Source organism: Leptinotarsa decemlineata, unplaced genomic scaffold (assembly GCF_025532065.1).
Source record: "Leptinotarsa decemlineata unplaced genomic scaffold, Ldec_3_MD MMD2_tig00000576_RagTag_RagTag, whole genome shotgun sequence".
Taxonomy (NCBI): domain Eukaryota; kingdom Metazoa; phylum Arthropoda; class Insecta; order Coleoptera; family Chrysomelidae; genus Leptinotarsa; species Leptinotarsa decemlineata.
In genome coordinates this window covers 8,219,751-8,246,864 of record NW_027412551.1, presented here as the reverse complement: position 1 = coordinate 8,246,864, position 27,114 = coordinate 8,219,751, and the positions used below count along the sequence as shown (strand labels likewise).

At 34.8% G+C, this 27,114-nt stretch overlaps 1 protein-coding gene across 16 annotated transcripts in view; it reads left to right on the top strand.

Moving 5' to 3' along the window:
- LOC111511485 (uncharacterized) overlaps positions 1–27,114 on the top strand; it is a 147,192-nt gene that overhangs the window by 98,520 nt on the left and 21,558 nt on the right. Inside the window, exons 1-5 of one of the 16 annotated variants that reach the window (XM_074174345.1) lie at positions 5,824–6,103; positions 6,210–6,394; positions 6,452–6,553; positions 6,617–6,700; positions 7,038–7,263. The exons of 11 other annotated variants lie outside the window; for them this stretch is intronic. In XM_074174345.1, the coding sequence (XP_074030446.1) occupies positions 6,012–6,103; positions 6,210–6,394; positions 6,452–6,553; positions 6,617–6,700; positions 7,038–7,263 (689 nt within the window). In that variant the 5' untranslated portion in view covers positions 5,824–6,011. Of the gene's footprint in view, positions 1–1,882; positions 2,106–2,152; positions 2,258–4,629; positions 4,819–5,823; positions 6,104–6,209; positions 6,395–6,451; positions 6,554–6,616; positions 6,701–7,037; positions 7,264–27,114 lie in introns of those variants that run through there. 4 more of the 16 variants (XM_074174348.1, XM_074174357.1, XM_074174358.1 and 1 more) reach the window with 4 other exon arrangements.

Sequence of the window (27,114 nt, the reverse complement as noted above, 5' to 3'; positions counted from 1 at the left end):
TTTATACCCGAAAAAATGAGGATGATTCTTTTTTATTGAACAACTCGTTTGTTTTCAATTTTACGAGAAAATTTGTGATGAACAAAGTGGTTTAAAATCAAATTTCCTATAGTTTTAGTTATTATCAATTTTTTCGTAGGATCGATATTTTTCGATTTATATATGAAAGAAGGAGGGGGTAAAATCTTATCATTGTATTATCATGTTTATTTTCTTATGATGCACTGTTTGGAACCTTTGGTGTAGTAATGAATATTACTGTAGTTTTTTCCCAACACCAAATCGTTATTTTTAACACCTCGACACGTGTTTCGATCACCAAGTGATCATCTTCAAAGAGGAAGATTAAAACTAAGGACTAGTGCGAGCTAATCCTATTTATGCTATAAAGGTAACTCATACAGGTAAACCATCCAGGCATACCAATCTAAATTTATTTTACAATTTTGCCTCATCTATTATTTTACAATATATTTTTATATAAAACAATTTTTAGCTATATAAAAACTAATGCAAAATATTATGGACAGACAAAAAGATCTATTAAAGTAAGATATAGGGAACACATAGCACACTTAAAATATGGAAGACCTGAAAAATCAGCAGTCGCCCATCATATTTTGCAACAAAACCATTCCATAGACTTCAGTTCATTAAGATTAGTTAGACAAGTTAACAACAACAGGCAACTAGATGCCTATAAGAGTGTAGAAATAAGTAAACACAATAATATTATGAATAACGATGACCGACCTATACCAAAGAGCATACTATATAGCTTGTTAAAATAAAATAAAATAATGTTGTTGGGTTTACTGATTACTACATAAGGACACATTGCAAACATAAATTTGGATAGGCAATATTGTGAAATTATCTTGTATATAGCTGAAAATTGTTTTATATAAACATATATTGTAAAATAATAGATAAGGCAAAATTGTAAAATTAATTTAGGTTGGTATGCCTGGATGGTTTACCTGTATGAGTTACCTTTATAGCATAAATAGGATTAGCTCGCACTAGTCCTTAAATCTTCCTCTTTGAAGATGATCACTTGGTGATCGAAACACGTGTCGAGGTGTTAAAAATAACGATTAGGTGTTGTGAAAAAACTCCAGTATTATTCATGTTTCTTTTCAATTTTATGAGAAAAATTGTGATGAACAAATTTGTGTAAAATAAAATTTTCTACAATTTTGGCCATCATCAAATTTCTTCGAAGGATCATTATTTTTCGATTTATACCTGAAAAGATGGGATTTTCGGGGACAGTGGGACAGTACTTAATAGTTAACGAATTTTATATTGATTATTTCCTTCAAACCTGTGAAACGATATAAGAATATAAGGCTAGGCCACCAAATTAGAGTCTTTCAGCTATAAAACGTTTCTCACTAACAGCGATAAAACTGACAAGATATTTGTATCCTCTGTAAAAATCGCCAAACAGGTTTGACGTTAAGAGCCCTATGGAGTGACAGCGCCATATTGGAAATCGCGAAAACACTTTGTGAATAAATGAGATGGTACATAAAAAATATGTATAGGGAAAAGTTGTCGATAATGTATTGAAAAATGTCGCTAACTGTTTTTTTTTTATTTATTTACCCAAACATGTTTTTAACTTTTTATTCCTTTGACGAATTTCAAAAGTTTAACGTTAGCGACATTGTACGATTGAATATAGTCAACTTCTTCATGAAATAAAATATGATATAATGTTTGACTAATTTAGAAAACGTGTTTCCTTATTCAATGAATTTTCACCCGTCAAGTGCTGCCGTCTAGTGAAAACTGACCTAAATTAGAGCAGAACAGGGTTTGGCAACATCGCTTGGCTACAACTAAGGAACTAAGTGGTCAAAGTGGATGTTTATTTACATTTCTCGTCGAGTCTTGAGTTTAGTGTGTGATTGTGAGTTATTTTTTCCAATTTAGAGTTTTGACCTTAGGCAAGTAAGGTTTTGACTATAGTGTTCGGCATTTTCATTTGTTTTGTGTACTGTGTAATTTGTTATACTAATAATGGGACGTAGAAGTGTTTACAAAAAAAGCCGCGTGCCCTCCAGGAGAAAGAAGAATCGAAGCATTCTCGTTAAAAAGTATGTATGTACTGGGATTCTTGATTATGGTGCGAATTGATTCATAGTGACAATTTTTTTTCAAGGATGCTGAAACAGAAAGTGGCTCACAATGCCAAGTCACAGGAAAATGAGGAAAACCCATCCCACTTGTCACAAGCGACTGGTAGTAGGTAAGTAATATGAAAAACATTCTGAATACTAATCAAGCCCATTCCGAAACTGGGAAAATGTTCAGAGTGTAATAATCTTGTTATCCATATAAAATATTGATTCACAAATCTAAAATACAATACGAACGTGAAGTTGGCTGCCAGACCCAGCTGCTAAATTTTCCGAACGACCAGTGGCGTGTATCCCCACTATTAGCGGAATGAATATTGTAGCGTAGGAATATATAAATATAGTTGATATTTGTTGCAGAAAATCGAGTTATACGCTAATTGAGATATGAAATTGCTTCATTATACATGAAATTGGAAGAACTTTTTCCGTGAAATATTTATATCTGAAGTTTCTTGCTAAATTATTCTCCTAGGTCATACACTGCGAAAAAGAAATTAAAAAAAATATTTTTGAAAACTTTTGCAACAGACTGCTTAGACGCTTCATAGTAAGAAGTCATCATAGTGACCCGATCTAACCGTCACATAAAAATAATTCCTTGCTTACGACGCATTTGGGTGATAGACTGCAAAAAAAAATATTTTTGATAACTTTTGCAACAGACTGCTTAGACGCTTCATAGTAAGAAGTCTATCACCCAAATGCGTCGTAAGCAAGGAATTATTTTCAGGGAATGGTTAGATTGGGTCACTATGATGACTTCTTACTATGAAGCGTCTAAGCAGTCTGTTGCAGAAGTTATCAAAAAATTTTTTTTTGAAAATATTTTTTTTGTAGTGTATCACCCAATTGCGTCGTAAGCAAGGAATTATTTTTATGTGACGGTTTGATCGGGTCACTATGATGACTTCTCACTATGAAGCGTCTAAAAACAGTCTGTTGCAAAAGATTTCAAAAATATTTTTTTAAATTTCTTCTTCCCAGTGTATTACCTAGAAGAATAATTTAGCAAGGAACTTCGGAGATAAATTTTTCACGGAAAAAGTTCTCCCAGAATAGGTTTAAAAGTATCACTTTCATTTACAGCACTAAGGAGTAAGGAGTGAGCGCGTCATACTAAAATCTAATTTGAAATTCTACGAGAAAAAAGGAATTTAGCAAAAAAAAATTATAAGGAAAAAACTTTCCTATATCTACAGAGAATCCCGCTGAGTTAATGAATGTTTCATATTCGCGAAAAAAAATATTTTGAAACGTTAATATGGGACTTTATGAAAAAAATATTGACTCAGCGGGATTCTACATCCAAAAATAGACACATTTTGCTCGAAACATTTTTCCATATAATGTTTCATTTGGCCGGCATATTGAAATTAGCGTATTTTGAAATTACTTATCGGAGGGTGCTGCCCCACGACAGAATCCTAAACTGAAAATCGTATGAAATAGCGTCGGCAACATCACACTGGAATTCGTAGGGTCGTAGTTACTCTGTAGTGGAATGAGATCGAAGGAATGAAAATTCTAAAGCAGGTAGATCGATGGGATTAGGAATATTCGATCGTAAATAACTCATTAGCATTATGACGAAACCGCAATATATAATTGGGATTTCAGAAACGTAAATATCATTATGAATTGGTCTAGAAATTTCTGAAGTAGAGTACTGACCAGAGGCGGACCAGATTAAATTAGGTGGTGTGTTTAGTGTGTGTGCATTCGCTAGTGTGCTATTTTTCAATATGGGTCGACTAAGTACGCAGAAGAAAACTCGATTCCCATCTTCGAGCAAACGAAGTCGACGATTAATTTCCAAAAGGTATGTTTATTAGTCTAGTCAACCTGGTTGTTTTTGTTTCGTTGATTATAAAGATTTAAATTAAAGCGGTTTTTTTTTAGTTAGCGATGTATACTTATGATAAATTATGATTGAAAAAGAGAAATGATTCCTTAATATTGAATACTAATGTTGACAAAACCGTTTTTAAGCAACAAAAACAATTTTGTAAAGTTGTTGTTTTAAATCATAATTTGCATCGAAGATTAGATTTCCAACAATATTTTGGAAATCATCTTATAAATAACGCACATGTTTATAACAATTTTTTAAACAATAAAAGGTAAAAATAAAAAAAAAATTAGGTAGCAAACGAATAAATACTAATAATAAAACACGTTTTCATGATATATTCAACTTTTCAATTTGTCACCGATATAAATTGTTAATAATGTGAAGATTAACATTTTTTTTTATTCTGCCAACTGGAAGCTATTCTCAAAGCCTTCGAAGAATCATTCCACGAACAGAAAAACTCTGAGATTTGTGGTTTAACAATAATCGCACTTGCAATGTTGATATTGAAGCTACATGAAATTGTTAATTAACTAAAGCATAACTTATTGAAAAATCGCGATAAAAAGTTTTAGCCGGTAGATTATTATTCTTTGATCTATCCAGTAAGTTCCTGAATTTTTTTAGGATTATTCAACAAAAACTTGGGAGAGGTAATAGTCGTGAGCAATCTAGTTGGTCAGAACAGCAAACTGCTGTACCGGAGAGTTTACTTTCGACTGCAAGACTAGAAATCGAAGTTAGAACTGACACCCAACAACTCACTGATATAGAAAGATTTTCATCAGATGAAGATTACCTAGAGATAACGAAAGAGTATGTAATTATGTCTGCTTCTTGATTGTATCATATTAATAATTGAAAGATTTTTACTTCAATCACCTTTTGCCAGAGTTAATTGATCCACAATATACAAAAGGAAGACCAATTAGGAAATAATTTGTAGTCACACGTTTTAGAGCAATTATTATATTAGGTATTTTTTAGTTGAAAAAAATGAATCAATCCTGACAATGTGGATTTATTTTAGAAATTTGATAACTGATATAATTTACCAAAAAAATGAGGTGATACCTTAGAGTAGTGCAATAAATTGTTTTTGTTGAGATTTAAATATATACTGAAAATGTCTCTTTTGCCCCGTAAAGAGAAATATTTCCTAATACTGGGCGGTCGTATCTGATATTCGTTTCTTCCTTTTAGATAGGTATATCTATACCTTGGAATTAAGTAATATCAATTTTCTTATACCCAATTTAGATAAGCGAACTAAATGTATTCATAAAATAATAGCAAAGATATAAATAGAGTTATTATATAAGTACTTAATTCCAATAAACCTTGGAGAAAGAGTTTGAATTATTTCAAATGAATTTTTATGCTCCAAAGAATCATCGGTATATAGAAGAAAAACATTTTATGCCTGTTTTTTTCTAATGTAACATGCCTATAAAGCTACGCTGTGTAAACAATAGATCGCTATCTAACATCGCCCTTCCTAGTTCCTACCTGAAATGTTATGAATGAAATCACAATACCGTTCTCCTTATGCCACATTGCCAAACTTTGTTTGCAGCAAATGCGATTATATGTAAAAAGTGTTGGGCGTTCTACTGCTCCATCTCTCTCTCCTACTCATAAACATCAATTGACGAATCGGTCAGAACGTCTTCTCGCGATCGTTTGAAGGAAATAAGGTCCGCCCCTATTTGTCTCGATAAATTTCAAGGTTATGTCCGATATGAATCTCGCTCGGTCATCCATAGATATTCTAATAAGTCCGCAGTCCGCTCACTCTCAGCAGCGACCCAAATCATCACACTCCGTCCTCGCGCGTCCCTTGCCTGGCAGGTCGGTCGTCAGTGCCCGTCTGACGGGAGAGCCAGTTTAACAGAGTGTCTAGGATTGAACAGTTCGCATCGTTCCGGCCAGTTATACTTAGTGCGTGAAATAAACATTCTATTGGAACTTTTATTCTTGTAGTTATTTGAACATTTTTTATTGTTGTGATGGCTTCTCACCGTACCTTTTGCAGTGTGGATTCTTGTGATAGTTTACGTGAAAATATTTCATTTTTTCGATTCCCCAAAGATGCCACAAGGTAATAAATTCATCATATACATAATGTCAGTTATAGGTCAAAAATGTTTCGGTAGTAATGTGATTTAGATACTATTTATAACTAATGTTCAAACTATATTTCGCAGGTGTCAGCAGTGGAAAAAAGCATTTGGTTTTGTTGGAGACCACAAATATGCTAACTTAACACCTGAGCAAGCCTACATTAGAATACGAGTTTGTAGAAAACATTTTGACGATGAATCCTTCACTTCCTCTGGAAAACATTTACTTACCACTGCTGTGCCCTCAAAGTTTCCAACAAAATTGGACGGTAAGAAATTTTCCACTTCAAAAGAATGGAATATTTTTTTAAATGAGTTATTTTCAGGTAATGATCAAAACAATGACAATCCAGGTCCCTCCAGCGTATTAGCTTCTTCAAAATTAGATGCGTGTACACAAACAGATACATGTCAGGAAGTTGAACAAGGTAAATGCCAACGCTCTATGATGATGAACATAATCACTCATTCATATTACAAATGTTTTTTAGAATTAATTCCCAACAAAGAAACTGATTATGTACTACAATCCAATAAATCAGTCCAAAGTGGGTTATCTCAAGAATTCGTGGAAGGTAAAAATACAATTTTTTGGCTTTCTTCTTCTCCAAATCAAAAAAATAGAAATAACAACTTCCATGAAAGAAGTAAAATAAAAAAAAATTACACTCTCTGTTGATAGGTTCGTGTATATCATTCAAAGACGTTTGAATCATTAACAAAAAGGAAGAAAGAGTCCATCTATTTTTTGATTTGGAGAAGAAAACCAAAAAATTGTTCCTCAAACTTCATTCTCTCCACGAAAAGACCTAATTCCTCAGTAAAAATACACTAATTGGTACTTGAATCTAACTTAAAATTCTTTCTATTTATTCCTGGAATCACTTCTAATATGTGCTAATTTCTTTATAGATGTATCGTGTCAAACTTCTTCCAAATTATCTGATAGCAGTCCCAGAAAGCAAGAACTCAGGAGAAGAATTAAGGAGCTGCAAAGCGAGCTCAAATCTTCGAAAAGGCGCAAAACGGTAACACGAGAAGATGTTGAACAATTTTTGGACGAGCAGTACCCACAGGAGGCCACTATGTTGATGAAAAATCAACTGACATTACTCGACAAAAATCCCAAAGGAGCCAGGTACTCTAAAGAAGTCAAGCATTTTGCTTTGAGCTTATTTTTATTAGGACCAAAAGCATACAAGAAATTATCTAAAGTTATGAGATTGCCATCTCCCTCTACTCTGAGAAAGCTGACTAAACATTGGAAAATTACCCCAGGATTTAATGAATTAATTTTTTAAATTTTGGAATTAAGAGTACCTTTGATGTCAGGTAAAGCTAAGGATTGTATTTTATGCATTGACGAAATGTCAATCAAATCAAATTTATTTTATAATGTGTCAAGAGACGTCGTCGTAGGCTTTGAGGATTTACAAAACAAAAGATCTACCAACATAGCTACCTCGGCATTAGTGACTATGGTAAGAGGGATTTCTCATAATTGGAAACAACCTATTTCATATTTCTTTACAAAAAATTCTGTAAATGCTGAGGATTTGAAAGAAATAATTGTCGAGACTCTCCGCAAACTTAGGGGCATTGGAATGAATGTTTTTGCAGTCACTTCCGATCAAGGCCCAAATTTTTATAAATTAGTTATAAATTGTTTGAAACTAACTTTTGAAAAACCTTATTTTGTCGTGGACGAGTCCAATATTTTTTATTTATTCGATGTTCCACATTTACTCAAGTCAACAAGGAATAACTTTTTCTCCTATAACTTTTGTCTTGATGATGGTGTTACGACAAAATCTTACTTAGAAATGATGTACACCTTTGATAAGGCAAAACAATATAGGTTGGCGCCAAGGCTGAGTGACGAACATCTTAATCCGAGTAATTTCAAAAAAATGAAGGTTAAATTGGCTTCTCAAGTATTCAGTCACTCTGTGGCCGTTGCTATGCACACTTATATAGACTTTGGAAAAATACCGGAAGAAGCCAAAGTAACTGCTAACTTCGTGAAGACATGAATAAGTTGTTTGATGTATTCAATTCAAGCAATTTAGAAACATGCCACGCTTTTATGGGAACTTCAGGGCAATTCGAATTTTTAAAGAAAATGGACACGCTTTTTTCAAACTTGGAAGTTTTAGACAAAAGAGGAAAGAATGTTACTTTTGTTTGGAGGCTTACTATCTCCTCCGTTTTGAATTTATGTACTCAATCTTGACCTCTCATTCGCAGAAGTGATTCTTGTCGCAATTTTCAATAATTTTTTACCTTGTGTGTATTTATATCTGATTTACTGTAACTTTGTAGTGCCCTGAAGATGACTTTATAAAAGTCGAAACTTCGGCAACGAAATAATAGTAGTTTTAGTTATTCGACCTAACTCCAACCAACCCCCAGCTAAATGTTTGAAATGTGTCTAAATATATATGCCAAAGTACTGAACAAATCACCATTTAATTAGGTAATATGTAAATAAAGATTATTCATCTTCATTTTCTCTTTATTGTGGAGTCCCTTTATAAGTATCTCACCTTTTTACCTGCCCATAATTTAAGAAATCAGGTAATTCATGCCAGTTATTACAACGAAATATATTAGAATCTCATATTATATAATCATCTCAATGAAAGATCATACAAAAACATAAATAATATATAATGAATATGATCAACACTTGACGCCTGACCCTCGTAGACACACTTTCGAGTAAACATATTGTTCGCGCTGCTGACTGACCCTCGTATAACGTATTTGATTGTAGCCGCATGATTTACGACCGCTCGCAAAAAAAGCGGCATATTTTACCCACATCAAAGGAGTTACCAGACTTATTAGAATATCTATGGACGATGTCCTTACCATTCTTAATTAACAAATATTAACATAGTAAATGACGGATGACGCTCAAACTACGCGTCAGTGTATTTGTGCCAAATAATTTCGAAAATACCTTCACGCGGGCTTTTTTAAAAAGAGAAGAAGAAGAAATGACCAATTCCAGGCACTTTTTTGACAAAATGTAAGATTTGCTTGTTTTTTTGAGGGTTTTGTTACGCGAGTGCACTAGCTAAGATTTTGTTGGTTGGTAATTCTATTTGGGAATTCCGAACACTCCTGATATCATTGCTCCTTAGCACTGTTGCCACAGCTACCCCGTACGGGGTAGTTCTACCCCTCTTGAACTCAATTTCACCCTCTCGCTCCCCTCAAGTAAATCTACCTCGCTCAGATATAAAGCAGAATAATGTAAAATGAAAATTGAAAAAATTAACAAATATTTGAGGTTTGATTTTAAATTTACCGCGTTACACGAGCCGAGTACCCGTGGCAAAGTTGGTGTAGACTGAGTGTCTGGCACCGCTGGCGGTGGTTCCTAGGGTTGTGTCTTACTGTAAGACTTTTAAACCGATAGTTCCGATATTCTGTGACAGAGTACTGAGTTACATTACAATGCTTTTCTGCTCTTCCAATGATACCGAGTGCCGTGATCATGTTCTGTTCATATGAAATGTTATTTGATGTTTGTGACATGACATTCGACATTTTTAGTTAAAGTTGAGAATGTAAATATGAAAATGTTTATATTATGTGCAATATATATAGTCGAAGTAACCGATATTGTGCACTCTTAAAGTTGTCGGCACTCTCAAAGGTCAAAAAAACCAACACATAGAATTGAACCGGCAACAAACTAATCCACGTGGAGTCTAGAGACTTGGCGGTTCGTGTTGGATAATTTTTACTAACCGAGTATTGTGATTGGCTGAAGAGTCATAAAATTAAATTGGAAGTCATGTTACGCTGACGAATAGAAATCTGGGAATGCGGCCTTTGGTTATCGCCGGCGTGTTCAGTTCAGGAACTGACCGCGATTTGAGTGTGGAAATTCGATGTTGGTGCAGTTATAATTACTTAAAATTTTTGTTGTCTGTTCAAAATGTGGCGTCCTTGGACTAGTACTAATAGTAATAACGAGTGTGATAACAACGTAGACTTTTTCCAGAGTAGTGATTCCAATAGCAATGGTGAACAATGCGAAAAAGAGATACCAGTGAATAAGATTCGGATGCATTTGAATATTAAAACACAGAGAGTATGTTTCAATATTTATAAGAATATACATCTCAAGTTTGGTTTCGAGGGAAAGAAACTTTTACAAGTAACATCAGATTTGACCGAAATTCCTTTCTCAACTGTACGTAAAATAGTCAAAAACAAACCTAATGAACGCAAGACGCGATGTGATACAGGTTTACCAAAACCTTTAGATGTTCATCTAATAAAATCATTGAAAAAAACAATATACGACTGTTACAAAAGCAATGAGATTCCTACAACAGAAATCATAAGGAAGAAATAGAATACTTCCGGCCATAACGTGAGCTGCTGTGACAAAACTCTTCAGAATTGGATAAAGAAACTAGGATTTAGATTTAAAATAAACAAACAAACGTCAAACAGTTATGGGAAGCAGAAGAATAGTGAAATTGCGTAACAAATACTCAAAACAAATGACTAAATATAGGCAAGAACAACGGCCAATTTTCTTTTTGGACGAAACTTGGTATAACACTCACGACACAGTTACGAAAGGGTGGAGTGAAGATTCGAAAATGTGTACACCTAACAAGCCTGCAAACAAAGGATCGCGACTAATCATTATTCATTGTGGAGGAAGTAAACGATGGGTCCGAATTCTTTGAAGTGATATGGAAAAAACTTGAGGACTGCAATGTTGACTATCATAAGACCATGGAAGCTAATATTTTCGAGGAATGGTTTGGAAACACATTGATCCCAAATTTGGATTCGATGACATGTGACTTATGTTTTTGATTATGATCGTCAAATTGATCATGGAACAAAGAAGGACAATCATAGGTATACATCAATGCATCACTGTAATTGGTCATCAAGTGAATGAGGATCCACCCCGGTTCTACCCCTCTCCCTTTAAAAAATCTACCTCGATGAAAAGATAGCTTGTGGCAATACTGCTCCTTAGTCGGCACTTGTTCATCTAGGAGTGTGTATGTGCAAGGCAGAGGTAAGAAAGTCGAGTTATGATATTCTAGCGTTAGATAGCGCCACTAGTTTTTGAGATGAGTCGATGCCAGGAATTATATTATCAGACGCGCGGTATTATCCAACTCTCCCCTATTCTGGGTCACCACTGCCTCAGCAAGTGCGGAACTTCCGCCTCCGCTTGTTTTAATGAAGGAGCGTGCGATTCCGTACATGTCTCTCAACCAATAGACTGCGTACGAACCTACAAGCCACCAAGCAGCAACTGGGTTAGCGAGCCGGTAAAGGGGGAAGGGAAACCTTCCCTCGCTCGCTCGCTCGTTATTTGTATGTTTAGTTATTTAGTTGCATAAATATTTCGTTCGTAGTAAGTAGGTATTCATTCGATGATTATTGTTCATTTAATCGCGTTATGAAGCCTAAAACGAGTAGTATTTGGCAGTATTTCTCAGAAATCGACGATAATTACGCAAAATGTAAAACGTGTAACAAAAACTATTCGAGAAAAGGCCGAACTACAACATCATTGAAGGGACATTTAAAATCTATGCACAAAGACAAATTTGGAGAGTTTTGTAAAATTGAAGAACAAAAAGAAACTGAAAAATTCAATCAGTTGAAATCAGCACTTATACCACTAGAACAAGTAAAAAGGTAATTTTCTTTATGCATCCACCTCTGATTTCATTAACTCTTGCTTCCGCAGTCGTCTCCGCAAAAATGAAGAGTATAGCTAGTGCCGAATTCTTCGTTGAGTATTGACCATGGCTTAGACCTTATGGTCGTTTAATGCGTTGAAGTTAAGCCCTCCACACAATTGTATCTATACTAAAATTCCATAATAGTGGGCAGTAAATTCTCAGAAATATTATTGCATTGAAACGAAAACATTGTCAGGTTGTGATTCTAGATATTTTGTCATATAATTATATTAGTAGGTGTAATTAGTATAATTTCAGTACGCCACTGCCAGAGACATATTAAGACAAAAACGTCACAGTCATTTCTGAGAATTTAGATCTACTTTTAACTTTAAGTCCTTGTGTTCATATCAGTGACTAAATAAAAATTTCTTATTTTAGTTTTTACAGCTGGATATATATACACCAAACTTGTACTTTATATCAGCATTTACATAAGTATGGGGAATGAATCACACTGTTTTACTGATTGACTCGGCCGTTACTCGATGAAAATCCACAGTAATTTCACAAACTATTGCGGAAACGATTTGATCTCCACAAACTTGAACATATCACATGCTTTGCTATCACAATAGTGAATAACAAATGTTCTACTTCTTTGATTGACGACTTATTTTGTGAAAATTGATGTTCACTGAGGATACAATATTAAAACCATAAAAACACACTTTTGTCTATTTTTCACGATAGTTTTATATATGTTGACTAGTTTAGGTCATTACACCATTTTCAAAACTGTTTTGAAAATGGTGTAATGCCTGAAACAGGACATGAATTGGAAAATATCGCAGAATGGCATGAAAACTGGTATTGTTTATTTACTACCTAGGTACTATTAAACAAAATGTTGTAATCACGCACTTCATTAATTCGTTACTAAAAAAGTTCACTTCGATAAATGTTGAAGCGAAATAACTTATCGAACACTCAAAGTCCTTTTTTAAAAATCAATTTATTTAGTACAACAAAATTATTAGACAAAGGTACGTCTTTACAGTAAGAAAGTTTGATTATGAATGCCGGCCAGTTCCCTGGAATCTTCGCAAGTCGGCTTATCTATCGGTGTACGCTTTCGTAGACTCAGCATTCTTTCTATGGGAACCGTGTTGGACGTTGATGTAATTCCTCCCCCACAAAATATAACTCCGGAGGGTTAGCGAGGGAGTTGAACATCGGAAAGTTCTATGTCTCCTCTTGAGCCTTGACTGGGTCGTCTATGGATATACCATGGCAATATCAGCTTCCTATAACAGATGTACAGCAATACTGTGAACAATACTAAGTAAATAGCTATTGTCCACAAACTAGGGGTGTGTGAAATTCTTCCAAATGACACGTCTGGTTGATTATTAATAATTTGAGTTTTAATTTCATGAAGTTCGTCCAGTTTAATATCCTCTAACTGAAGGCTGGAATTCAGGTTTGGAATGGATTCGACTTCTAGGCTCAGATCAGGCAGTAGGATTGGCTGTTTCGGGACTGTAGAAATTCTATCGTTGGCGATTATTTCCTTCTGGCAGATTATTTGGCAACCTACTGGAATTTCTATTAAGTAGGTTCCGGTGAGTTTTAAAATCTCTTCTTGTTCTTCACAGATGAACTTAAGGGTCTCCATGGATGGCAGTAATACGATCCATTGATTGGAATCTTCCAGTCTATTGAAGATTGGTTTGGTGAGCTCTATTCGAACTCGATTGCAAGATGTTATATTCTGTACACTCAGCATCTGAATCTCGCATGCTGGGTTGTTTTTTTCGATTTCTTGAAGGTGTAATTTTTTGCAAGTATAGAATTGCGGTGAAACTCGTAGACATTCGTCGTTTTGGAATGTATAGTACAACTGACTTCTCAATAAATATCTTTTTCGAGGAATTATAGCCTTAAACTGACTCCTTGTGGGAGTGGGTATGGCATATAAATGGTAGTATTCGAAAGAATAAGGATGCATGATAGGAACGTCTAGAATATAGGTAATTTTATTATTCAATATGTAACTTTTGATTCTTATTATATTTTCGAACATGAGCGTGTTATCTAAGGTCACTGAAAATGGTAGTTGCTCTTGTTTTAACTCTTTTTGAATCTTCAGTAGTTCCTTATAAAGATCAGCCGTTTATATTATACTTGGATGCATTATTTTCAATTTGGAAAATGAGATCGAATTTTCGACATCTTGCAATATTGAATTGATTATTTCATACATGTTTATGATTTGAATCAAAATATCCTTGATAAAAGTTGAATTTTCTCTGTATGTAGTTTGATTTATTATGTGAAAAATTTGTCGAATCTTTGAATCCAACAATTTTTCATTATGACTTATCTGTTGAACTGTGTCATTGAATTTATTTATCAAATCGATGGTTAGACTGTTTTGCTTTTTAATGCTGTTACTCAATTTACTCTGGTTATCTTGAAGTTCTCTGATCAGGTTTTCGTATCTTTCGCCATCAGCGGAATCAAGATTTCCAGTGATAGACTTAAATATTGAACCTATACCATTGATGAGACCTCGTTTTGTTCGTTGAGGATGGGGTATAATTTCTTTCAATTTACTTTCTACTTTCTCTTTGGTAAATGTCAAAATTTTCAAGTAATTTGAAGTGTCATGGAGATAATCTTTATTTTTTGTAATAGTACTCATCAGTACATTTGATTGTGATTGAAGCTTATTGATTTCGATAATAATCGGAGACAGATCATAATAATGAATCAGAGTGTGGGTGTATTCTTCGATTTTAGCGGTTCCTAGTTTCAGTGGGATTAGGCCTGGATTATTTTCCAAATTTCTTACAGTAATTTTTTCATGAAGTCCAAAGACAACAGGAAATCTGAAATAATATATAATGTTGAACTTAAAAATTGTATGTTTTCTTAAGAGGACGTTTTAGGTTGTCCATATGAACCTTTTCTTGGGAGTTTGTCGAAACTGTTTTAGACTGATTATTTACCGTTTTTAAAGTGGTTGGCTTGTTGAATTTATTAGCATTCTTTTGACGTTGATGTTTTTTGACAAAAACAGTTTGATTTGGTTCAAAGATCGCGGGGTCGTCACGGCTTTTATTTACTCTTTCGATGGTTTTTTCTTTATTTCGAACAAGGTCTCTGTTGATTTTAGAGTAAAGGATTTTTGTTTTCTCTTTATGACTATTTATATAGTCATTGAGCAGGATTTGGTCAATATCAACGCTGAAGGGATTTTCGTTATCGATATGACCATTGATGATATCGATGGGTTTTAATTTCGTGGTTGAATGAATTGAATTGTTATATGCTAAAATTGCATATTTCATTTTCATTTTAGCAGGTGATTTTAGGTATCCTTGGGTGTTGAGTAAACGGATGTGTTCGATTAGCGTGGAATGGAGCCTTTCGATCATTCCGTTAGACTGTGGGTGATCAGGGGATATGAAGTGAACATTGATTTTGTGTAATTTTAGTAGTTCAAGGACTACAAAGTTTTTAAATTCACTACCGTTATCCACTATGATCTGTTTGGGCACTCCGTGATGGGAAAAGAATTGTATTAGGTTATCTACAATTTCCGTTCCATTCACTGATGTTAGGTAGTACGCTTGAGCGTATTTAGAAAACGTGTCTATTATAGTTAGAAATTTTGATTTTTCTATAGTGAACGTATCGAGATGAATTATTTCAAAAGGCTTTGTCGCGGTAGGGGTTATGTTCATTTTCATTCTAATAGGATTTCTCTCATATTTGCTTTGTTGGCAAATCTCACATTCGTTAATATAGGTCTGGACTGAATTTTTCAAGAATGGCCAATAATATTTACTTTTGATTCTTTGTTCGGTTTCATCAATTCCGCGGTGATTAGTTTTGCTTTCATGATAATTTTTAATAATTTCTTCGGCATCTTTGTTTGAAGTGACATCTATGAGCTTCGAATTACATTTTTTGAATTTAAGTGATGGCCATTTAAAATTTTTTGATATTACGGCAGAAAAACGTTCGTAGTCATTGGGTTTTTCGAAGAATATGTGATATTGAACATTAGGGGATACATATTCCGTAACAAATTTAATAATGTCTTCTTCGAATTTTTCCTGCGATATTTGTACAGTAATTCGTTTCTTTTTACCAAATAATATAGTAATTTTTGGTTTAGCGGGACTATGTAAGGTTGAACTGAAAATAATTTGATTTTGACCATAATTAACCGCAGTTTCAGAGATCGGTATGTCTACTACAGGATTTTGTTCTTGATTGGTATGTACCGTGTTATCGTCTTCTACTGGTGGTTCTATTTGTATGGGAAGTTCCGATTGGTCATTTTCAGCTTGGTCAGGAGGTTCTGGTTGGTTGAGAGATATTGGTTGGTTGAGAAGTATTGCTTGGGCAGGGGGTCCTGGCTGATCAGGAGGTTCTGATTGGGTGTTCATTGGCGGTTCTACGTCAGGTGAAACCTGAATTGAGGCAATGTCTTCGTTGAGTCTGTCAGTATTATTCTCAACGGCATCATCGCCTACATTTACCATAACAGATACGTCGTCTAGGTCTGGCAAAGGATCTCCGATGGTTTGGATATCAAAAGAGGGCTGATATTCAGGGGTTCCTAGGACTGGATGGATAGGATTTGGTTGGTTACCAAAAGTTGTAGACTGAGGAGCTAAACGTGCATCTCCGAGTATTTCGTCTAATTCGTCCCAGAAAGTCCTTGTTTCTTTGGTGTGAATTTCTATACGTGATAGGGCGTCTGCATTTGTGTTTAGTTTGCCCTTTTTGTAAATTATATTATAATCGTACTCGTCGAGTTTAATACGCCATCGCAATAGTTTCGAATTTGGATCTTTTAGCGAAAACAACCATTGTAACGGCTTGTGGTCAGTTAAAATGTTAAATTTCCGTCCAAACAGGTATGGGCGAAAATATTTCGTAGCCCAAACGATTGCCAACAGTTCTTTTTCAATAACCGAATAATTCTGTTCTGAATCATTCAGCGTTCTCGAGGCATACGCCACGGGTAAGTCATTACCTATCGGTCCCTGGGACAAGATGGCGCCTAATGCAACATTACTTGCATCGGTGGTCAAATTAAATGGTTTTGTGAAGTCGGGATATTGCAAGATAGGCTCATTTATCAAAAGATTTTTACAAGTCTCGAAGCATGAAAGAAATTCTTCATCATGTTCGATTTTCGCTCCCTTCTTCAGACATTTCGTTAAAGGTTTTGTGATTTTAGAAAAGTTATTGATGAATCTCCGATAGTAGCCAAGGAGTCCGAGGAATCCTTTGATTTGTTTCGTGGTTTTTGGCAATGGATAATTTTTTATGGCAATTATTTTATCGGGGTTAGGTTTAACTCCGTTAGGGGTGACAATATGGCCTAGATATGCAACTTCTTTACGCAAAAACTCAGATTTGTCTAACTGTATTTTAAAGTTAGACTCTCTTAGTTTCTGGAACACAGATCGTAACCGTTCTATGTGTTCTTGCAGGGAAGTTGAAAAAACTATTATATCATCGAGATATACCAAACATTTTTCGTTTTGAATACCGCGAAGAATGTTATCCATCACACGTTGGAAGGTGGCTGGAGCATTTTTCAGCCCAAACGGCATTCTCAGATATTCATAGTGTCCGTTTTCAGTATTGAAAGCTGTTTTTTCAATATCTTGTTCATCCATTTCGATTTGATGAAATCCACTTGCAAGATCTAAGGTAGTAAAATATTGACACCTTCCTAGTTTGTCTAAAAGGTCAGTAATATTTGGAAGTGGGTATTTGTCGTCGATTGTCTTTTCATTGAGTTTTCGGTAGTCTACGACTACCCTCCATTTTTGCTTCCCAGAAGCGTCCGCCTTTTTGGGCACAACCCAAATCGGTGATGACCAGGGTGTATAATTTTTTGGTCTAACATTTTCTTAATTTGACTTTCAACCTCTTGTTTATGTATGAATGGGTATCTGTAAGATTTGGAATAAACAGGAGTTTCATCGAAAGTTTTTATGTTATGTTTAATTTTACTTGTAAAAGTAAGGGGCATGTTTTCCTGATAGAAGATATCAGAAAATTCCTTACATAAGTTGAAGATGTAATGTTTTTCTTCTTCGTTTAGGTGGTCTGTGCGAAAATTAGTGAAGTCAAAATTCGTTTTTTCGGAATCATCGAAATTATTGAAATTTACTTCTTCTATGAATTTTCGATTGAATTTTTCTACTGAAATAGGTTCTGAAAAATCCAAGACTACGGGAGATGTTGTATTGTTTAAGATTGTTGTCAATGCTTTGCCATTTTTTGCTAACGTTAAGCATTCCGGAATTTCGCAATTGTGAAATTTTTGATGGGGTATTATTATTTCACCTTTAGCAATTGAAGTTTTTATTTGTATAACTTGTTCTGTTCGAGGTGCAACTGTGATTAAATTAAGATTGTTTTGAGTTTTATGGTACTTCAGTTTGATTTGGGTATAAGGAGTTACAAGAAGATTTTTACTGAAGTTCAAATTCGCTTGAAGCAGTTTCAGATTGTCAAGTCCTAGCAAACCGTCAAATACATTATGAAATTTGAACAAATAGAATTTCAAGTTTTGGGATTCTGGTAATCTGAATATTTCTGAAGCAGGTACCATTGCGCTATGTTTATGAGCTGATTTCTGAAAGACAGTAGAGACTATAAAGGGGTCATTTCTAATAGCATTTGGAAAAATTTTGAAGGCTATATCTGGATCAATAAATGATTTAGTGGACCCAGAATCAATTAAAAGCTTAAGATTATAGTCAGGTAATAAAATATATGGCAATTCTCCTGAATTGGAAGTATTGAAGGGAATAATTTGTGGATTTATGTTTGGTCGTTCATTGGAGGCAGGTTCTGAAAATTTTTATCAAAATGCGGGTTTTCGTCAAAATTCTGAACCTGCTGACTTTCGCAATAATCGTAATAAGCTTTTTCTTCGTGACCTTGACCTTGGTCATCGAATGAGTAAGTGGGGCAGAACTGACTTTGGTCATCTACTGAGTGAGTGGGGCAGAACTGACTTTGGTCATCTACTGAAAAATTATCATCTTGATTTAATTCAGTATTATATAGCTCTTCAGAAATAAAGTTTTTTTGTTGGGGTTGTCTTGGAAAGAAGCCTTGCGAATTTTGTTGAAAGTTGTTTGAAGTTTGTCGAGTGGAAACACTCATTGGGGTAGGTCGTGGAAATGTTCGATTTTGATTTGGTTTGAAAACGTTTTGTTTTTGTTGCTGATTATTACCAAAAACTTGTGAGTTGGTGAAGAACTTTTGTGGCTGATTGATTGGCTTCGAGTGAATGGGAATTGGTTGCGATGGGAAGTTGTTTTGCGCCCGGAAATGGTTATTTTGAGTATGATTATTGAAAGGTTGTCTTGGCATGGGATTAAAATATCTTTGTTGTTGAACAGGTTGAGTTTGTTGTTGTAACGGTGGTCTAATGTTTACAGGAGTTGCTCTGGTTAAAGTTCTGCTAGTATAATTTTGGAAATAATGAATATTGTCTTCTTGAGTGACTAATTGTAATGCTTCATTAAGTGATTTTGGTCTCATACAACGGATAGTAGTACCTAATGGTTCTTTCAACCCTGATAAAAATGTTTTTAGAGTTAGGTTGTTGTAAAGTGTTCTCTTTAAAATTTTTGAAGCATCATCTACCTCATGCAAATCTATATAACTACAAAGTAAATTGAGCAGATTGAGGCAACGGTCATAAAACTGTTGAGGTTTTTCATTATTTTGTTGCCGCATCATTACTAGGTCCCTATTAAGGCAAGTTTCATCTCTTTGGTCTGCAAAGTTTCTAGACAGGGTGGCTTTGAGGTCATCCCATGTAGAAACATTCTGTATATTAATAATTAATTTGGCATTTCCTGTCAATTTTGAAATTAGTGAATTCAACAAATAAGTGTTCTGAAAATTGTCAGGATTCTGAGCATCATAAAATGTTCTAATTATACTGTCACAAACTGAAATGTATCTGTTCAGATCATTTGGGTTTCCGTCAAATTGAGGGACACAGTTTAAGTATTCTGGTTTGAATTGTTGTGCCATTTTTTGTTCAAAATTTATGCTAACTGGTTCGATTGAAATATTTGGAAATTGGTATGGGTGATAGGAGTCAGCTGAAGGAATATCTAGTGATAAATTTTCAAGAATTGTTGTTAAATTTTCAATAGACATCAAGTTGTACTCACATTAAATAAATTGAGGCTCTGAGCATTATCCTATAAGGTCAACTTCTGGATTCACAATTTTTGTCTTCACCAGGTAGTATTCCTTGCAAATTTGGACAATATTGGTTCCAAATTTCGTTGGTTCACTGCTAATGGGGCCTTCCACGAATCTTCGATAGATTGGGTGTCCTGATATCCAAGGAGCCACTTCGTTTCAAACACCTTAACAAACGAGCACCAACTGTTCGATAACCGATTAATCGTTGATACGAAAATTGTCCGTTCGATACGAATCAATCCCGGTTATCCTACCGACTGCGCCAAATAACTTATCGAACACTCAAAGTCCTTTTTTAAAAATCAATTTATTTAGTACAACAAAATTATTAGACAAAGGTACGTCTTTACAGTAAGAAAGTTTGATTATGAATGCCGGCCAGTTCCCTGGAATCTTCGCAAGTCGGCTTATCTATCGGTGTACGCTTTCGTAGACTCAGCATTCTTTCTATGGGAACCGTGTTGGACGTTGATGTAATTCCTCCCCCACAAAATATAACTCCGGAGGGTTAGCGAGGGAGTTGAACATCGGAAAGTTCTATGTCTCCTCTTGAGCCTTGACTGGGTCGTCTATGGATATACCATGGCAATATCAGCTTCCTATAACAGATGTACAGCAATACTGTGAACAATACTAAGTAAATAGCTATTGTCCACAAACTAGGGGTGTGTGAAATTCTTCCAAATGACACGTCTGGTTGATTATTAATAATTTGAGTTTTAATTTCATGAAGTTCGTCCAGTTTAATATCCTCTAACTGAAGGCTGGAATTCAGGTTTGGAATGGATTCGACTTCTAGGCTCAGATCAGGCAGTAGGATTGGCTGTTTCGGGACTGTAGAAATTCTATCGTTGGCGATTATTTCCTTCTGGCAGATTATTTGGCAACCTACTGGAATTTCTATTAAGTAGGTTCCGGTGAGTTTTAAAATCTCTTCTTGTTCTTCACAGATGAACTTAAGGGTCTCCATGGATGGCAGTAATACGATCCATTGATTGGAATCTTCCAGTCTATTGAAGATTGGTTTGGTGAGCTCTATTCGAACTCGATTGCAAGATGTTATATTCTGTACACTCAGCATCTGAATCTCGCATGCTGGGTTGTTTTTTTCGATTTCTTGAAGGTGTAATTTTTTGCAAGTATAGAATTGCGGTGAAACTCGTAGACATTCGTCGTTTTGGAATGTATAGTACAACTGACTTCTCAATAAATATCTTTTTCGAGGAATTATAGCCTTAAACTGACTCCTTGTGGGAGTGGGTATGGCATATAAATGGTAGTATTCGAAAGAATAAGGATGCATGATAGGAACGTCTAGAATATAGGTAATTTTATTATTCAATATGTAACTTTTGATTCTTATTATATTTTCGAACATGAGCGTGTTATCTAAGGTCACTGAAAATGGTAGTTGCTCTTGTTTTAACTCTTTTTGAATCTTCAGTAGTTCCTTATAAAGATCAGCCGTTTATATTATACTTGGATGCATTATTTTCAATTTGGAAAATGAGATCGAATTTTCGACATCTTGCAATATTGAATTGATTATTTCATACATGTTTATGATTTGAATCAAAATATCCTTGATAAAAGTTGAATTTTCTCTGTATGTAGTTTGATTTATTATGTGAAAAATTTGTCGAATCTTTGAATCCAACAATTTTTCATTATGACTTATCTGTTGAACTGTGTCATTGAATTTATTTATCAAATCGATGGTTAGACTGTTTTGCTTTTTAATGCTGTTACTCAATTTACTCTGGTTATCTTGAAGTTCTCTGATCAGGTTTTCGTATCTTTCGCCATCAGCGGAATCAAGATTTCCAGTGATAGACTTAAATATTGAACCTATACCATTGATGAGACCTCGTTTTGTTCGTTGAGGATGGGGTATAATTTCTTTCAATTTACTTTCTACTTTCTCTTTGGTAAATGTCAAAATTTTCAAGTAATTTGAAGTGTCATGGAGATAATCTTTATTTTTTGTAATAGTACTCATCAGTACATTTGATTGTGATTGAAGCTTATTGATTTCGATAATAATCGGAGACAGATCATAATAATGAATCAGAGTGTGGGTGTATTCTTCGATTTTAGCGGTTCCTAGTTTCAGTGGGATTAGGCCTGGATTATTTTCCAAATTTCTTACAGTAATTTTTTCATGAAGTCCAAAGACAACAGGAAATCTGAAATAATATATAATGTTGAACTTAAAAATTGTATGTTTTCTTAAGAGGACGTTTTAGGTTGTCCATATGAACCTTTTCTTGGGAGTTTGTCGAAACTGTTTTAGACTGATTATTTACCGTTTTTAAAGTGGTTGGCTTGTTGAATTTATTAGCATTCTTTTGACGTTGATGTTTTTTGACAAAAACAGTTTGATTTGGTTCAAAGATCGCGGGGTCGTCACGGCTTTTATTTACTCTTTCGATGGTTTTTTCTTTATTTCGAACAAGGTCTCTGTTGATTTTAGAGTAAAGGATTTTTGTTTTCTCTTTATGACTATTTATATAGTCATTGAGCAGGATTTGGTCAATATCAACGCTGAAGGGATTTTCGTTATCGATATGACCATTGATGATATCGATGGGTTTTAATTTCGTGGTTGAATGAATTGAATTGTTATATGCTAAAATTGCATATTTCATTTTCATTTTAGCAGGTGATTTTAGGTATCCTTGGGTGTTGAGTAAACGGATGTGTTCGATTAGCGTGGAATGGAGCCTTTCGATCATTCCGTTAGACTGTGGGTGATCAGGGGATATGAAGTGAACATTGATTTTGTGTAATTTTAGTAGTTCAAGGACTACAAAGTTTTTAAATTCACTACCGTTATCCACTATGATCTGTTTGGGCACTCCGTGATGGGAAAAGAATTGTATTAGGTTATCTACAATTTCCGTTCCATTCACTGATGTTAGGTAGTACGCTTGAGCGTATTTAGAAAACGTGTCTATTATAGTTAGAAATTTTGATTTTTCTATAGTGAACGTATCGAGATGAATTATTTCAAAAGGCTTTGTCGCGGTAGGGGTTATGTTCATTTTCATTCTAATAGGATTTCTCTCATATTTGCTTTGTTGGCAAATCTCACATTCGTTAATATAGGTCTGGACTGAATTTTTCAAGAATGGCCAATAATATTTACTTTTGATTCTTTGTTCGGTTTCATCAATTCCGCGGTGATTAGTTTTGCTTTCATGATAATTTTTAATAATTTCTTCGGCATCTTTGTTTGAAGTGACATCTATGAGCTTCGAATTACATTTTTTGAATTTAAGTGATGGCCATTTAAAATTTTTTGATATTACGGCAGAAAAACGTTCGTAGTCATTGGGTTTTTCGAAGAATATGTGATATTGAACATTAGGGGATACATATTCCGTAACAAATTTAATAATGTCTTCTTCGAATTTTTCCTGCGATATTTGTACAGTAATTCGTTTCTTTTTACCAAATAATATAGTAATTTTTGGTTTAGCGGGACTATGTAAGGTTGAACTGAAAATAATTTGATTTTGACCATAATTAACCGCAGTTTCAGAGATCGGTATGTCTACTACAGGATTTTGTTCTTGATTGGTATGTACCGTGTTATCGTCTTCTACTGGTGGTTCTATTTGTATGGGAAGTTCCGATTGGTCATTTTCAGCTTGGTCAGGAGGTTCTGGTTGGTTGAGAGATATTGGTTGGTTGAGAAGTATTGCTTGGGCAGGGGGTCCTGGCTGATCAGGAGGTTCTGATTGGGTGTTCATTGGCGGTTCTACGTCAGGTGAAACCTGAATTGAGGCAATGTCTTCGTTGAGTCTGTCAGTATTATTCTCAACGGCATCATCGCCTACATTTACCATAACAGATACGTCGTCTAGGTCTGGCAAAGGATCTCCGATGGTTTGGATATCAAAAGAGGGCTGATATTCAGGGGTTCCTAGGACTGGATGGATAGGATTTGGTTGGTTACCAAAAGTTGTAGACTGAGGAGCTAAACGTGCATCTCCGAGTATTTCGTCTAATTCGTCCCAGAAAGTCCTTGTTTCTTTGGTGTGAATTTCTATACGTGATAGGGCGTCTGCATTTGTGTTTAGTTTGCCCTTTTTGTAAATTATATTATAATCGTACTCGTCGAGTTTAATACGCCATCGCAATAGTTTCGAATTTGGATCTTTTAGCGAAAACAACCATTGTAACGGCTTGTGGTCAGTTAAAATGTTAAATTTCCGTCCAAACAGGTATGGGCGAAAATATTTCGTAGCCCAAACGATTGCCAACAGTTCTTTTTCAATAACCGAATAATTCTGTTCTGAATCATTCAGCGTTCTCGAGGCATACGCCACGGGTAAGTCATTACCTATCGGTCCCTGGGACAAGATGGCGCCTAATGCAACATTACTTGCATCGGTGGTCAAATTAAATGGTTTTGTGAAGTCGGGATATTGCAAGATAGGCTCATTTATCAAAAGATTTTTACAAGTCTCGAAGCATGAAAGAAATTCTTCATCATGTTCGATTTTCGCTCCCTTCTTCAGACATTTCGTTAAAGGTTTTGTGATTTTAGAAAAGTTATTGATGAATCTCCGATAGTAGCCAAGGAGTCCGAGGAATCCTTTGATTTGTTTCGTGGTTTTTGGCAATGGATAATTTTTTATGGCAATTATTTTATCGGGGTTAGGTTTAACTCCGTTAGGGGTGACAATATGGCCTAGATATGCAACTTCTTTACGCAAAAACTCAGATTTGTCTAACTGTATTTTAAAGTTAGACTCTCTTAGTTTCTGGAACACAGATCGTAACCGTTCTATGTGTTCTTGCAGGGAAGTTGAAAAAACTATTATATCATCGAGATATACCAAACATTTTTCGTTTTGAATACCGCGAAGAATGTTATCCATCACACGTTGGAAGGTGGCTGGAGCATTTTTCAGCCCAAACGGCATTCTCAGATATTCATAGTGTCCGTTTTCAGTATTGAAAGCTGTTTTTTCAATATCTTGTTCATCCATTTCGATTTGATGAAATCCACTTGCAAGATCTAAGGTAGTAAAATATTGACACCTTCCTAGTTTGTCTAAAAGGTCAGTAATATTTGGAAGTGGGTATTTGTCGTCGATTGTCTTTTCATTGAGTTTTCGGTAGTCTACGACTACCCTCCATTTTTGCTTCCCAGAAGCGTCCGCCTTTTTGGGCACAACCCAAATCGGTGATGACCAGGGTGTATAATTTTTTGGTCTAACATTTTCTTAATTTGACTTTCAACCTCTTGTTTATGTATGAATGGGTATCTGTAAGATTTGGAATAAACAGGAGTTTCATCGAAAGTTTTTATGTTATGTTTAATTTTACTTGTAAAAGTAAGGGGCATGTTTTCCTGATAGAAGATATCAGAAAATTCCTTACATAAGTTGAAGATGTAATGTTTTTCTTCTTCGTTTAGGTGGTCTGTGCGAAAATTAGTGAAGTCAAAATTCGTTTTTTCGGAATCATCGAAATTATTGAAATTTACTTCTTCTATGAATTTTCGATTGAATTTTTCTACTGAAATAGGTTCTGAAAAATCCAAGACTACGGGAGATGTTGTATTGTTTAAGATTGTTGTCAATGCTTTGCCATTTTTTGCTAACGTTAAGCATTCCGGAATTTCGCAATTGTGAAATTTTTGATGGGGTATTATTATTTCACCTTTAGCAATTGAAGTTTTTATTTGTATAACTTGTTCTGTTCGAGGTGCAACTGTGATTAAATTAAGATTGTTTTGAGTTTTATGGTACTTCAGTTTGATTTGGGTATAAGGAGTTACAAGAAGATTTTTACTGAAGTTCAAATTCGCTTGAAGCAGTTTCAGATTGTCAAGTCCTAGCAAACCGTCAAATACATTATGAAATTTGAACAAATAGAATTTCAAGTTTTGGGATTCTGGTAATCTGAATATTTCTGAAGCAGGTACCATTGCGCTATGTTTATGAGCTGATTTCTGAAAGACAGTAGAGACTATAAAGGGGTCATTTCTAATAGCATTTGGAAAAATTTTGAAGGCTATATCTGGATCAATAAATGATTTAGTGGACCCAGAATCAATTAAAAGCTTAAGATTATAGTCAGGTAATAAAATATATGGCAATTCTCCTGAATTGGAAGTATTGAAGGGAATAATTTGTGGATTTATGTTTGGTCGTTCATTGGAGGCAGGTTCTGAAAATTTTTATCAAAATGCGGGTTTTCGTCAAAATTCTGAACCTGCTGACTTTCGCAATAATCGTAATAAGCTTTTTCTTCGTGACCTTGACCTTGGTCATCGAATGAGTAAGTGGGGCAGAACTGACTTTGGTCATCTACTGAGTGAGTGGGGCAGAACTGACTTTGGTCATCTACTGAAAAATTATCATCTTGATTTAATTCAGTATTATATAGCTCTTCAGAAATAAAGTTTTTTTGTTGGGGTTGTCTTGGAAAGAAGCCTTGCGAATTTTGTTGAAAGTTGTTTGAAGTTTGTCGAGTGGAAACACTCATTGGGGTAGGTCGTGGAAATGTTCGATTTTGATTTGGTTTGAAAACGTTTTGTTTTTGTTGCTGATTATTACCAAAAACTTGTGAGTTGGTGAAGAACTTTTGTGGCTGATTGATTGGCTTCGAGTGAATGGGAATTGGTTGCGATGGGAAGTTGTTTTGCGCCCGGAAATGGTTATTTTGAGTATGATTATTGAAAGGTTGTCTTGGCATGGGATTAAAATATCTTTGTTGTTGAACAGGTTGAGTTTGTTGTTGTAACGGTGGTCTAATGTTTACAGGAGTTGCTCTGGTTAAAGTTCTGCTAGTATAATTTTGGAAATAATGAATATTGTCTTCTTGAGTGACTAATTGTAATGCTTCATTAAGTGATTTTGGTCTCATACAACGGATAGTAGTACCTAATGGTTCTTTCAACCCTGATAAAAATGTTTTTAGAGTTAGGTTGTTGTAAAGTGTTCTCTTTAAAATTTTTGAAGCATCATCTACCTCATGCAAATCTATATAACTACAAAGTAAATTGAGCAGATTGA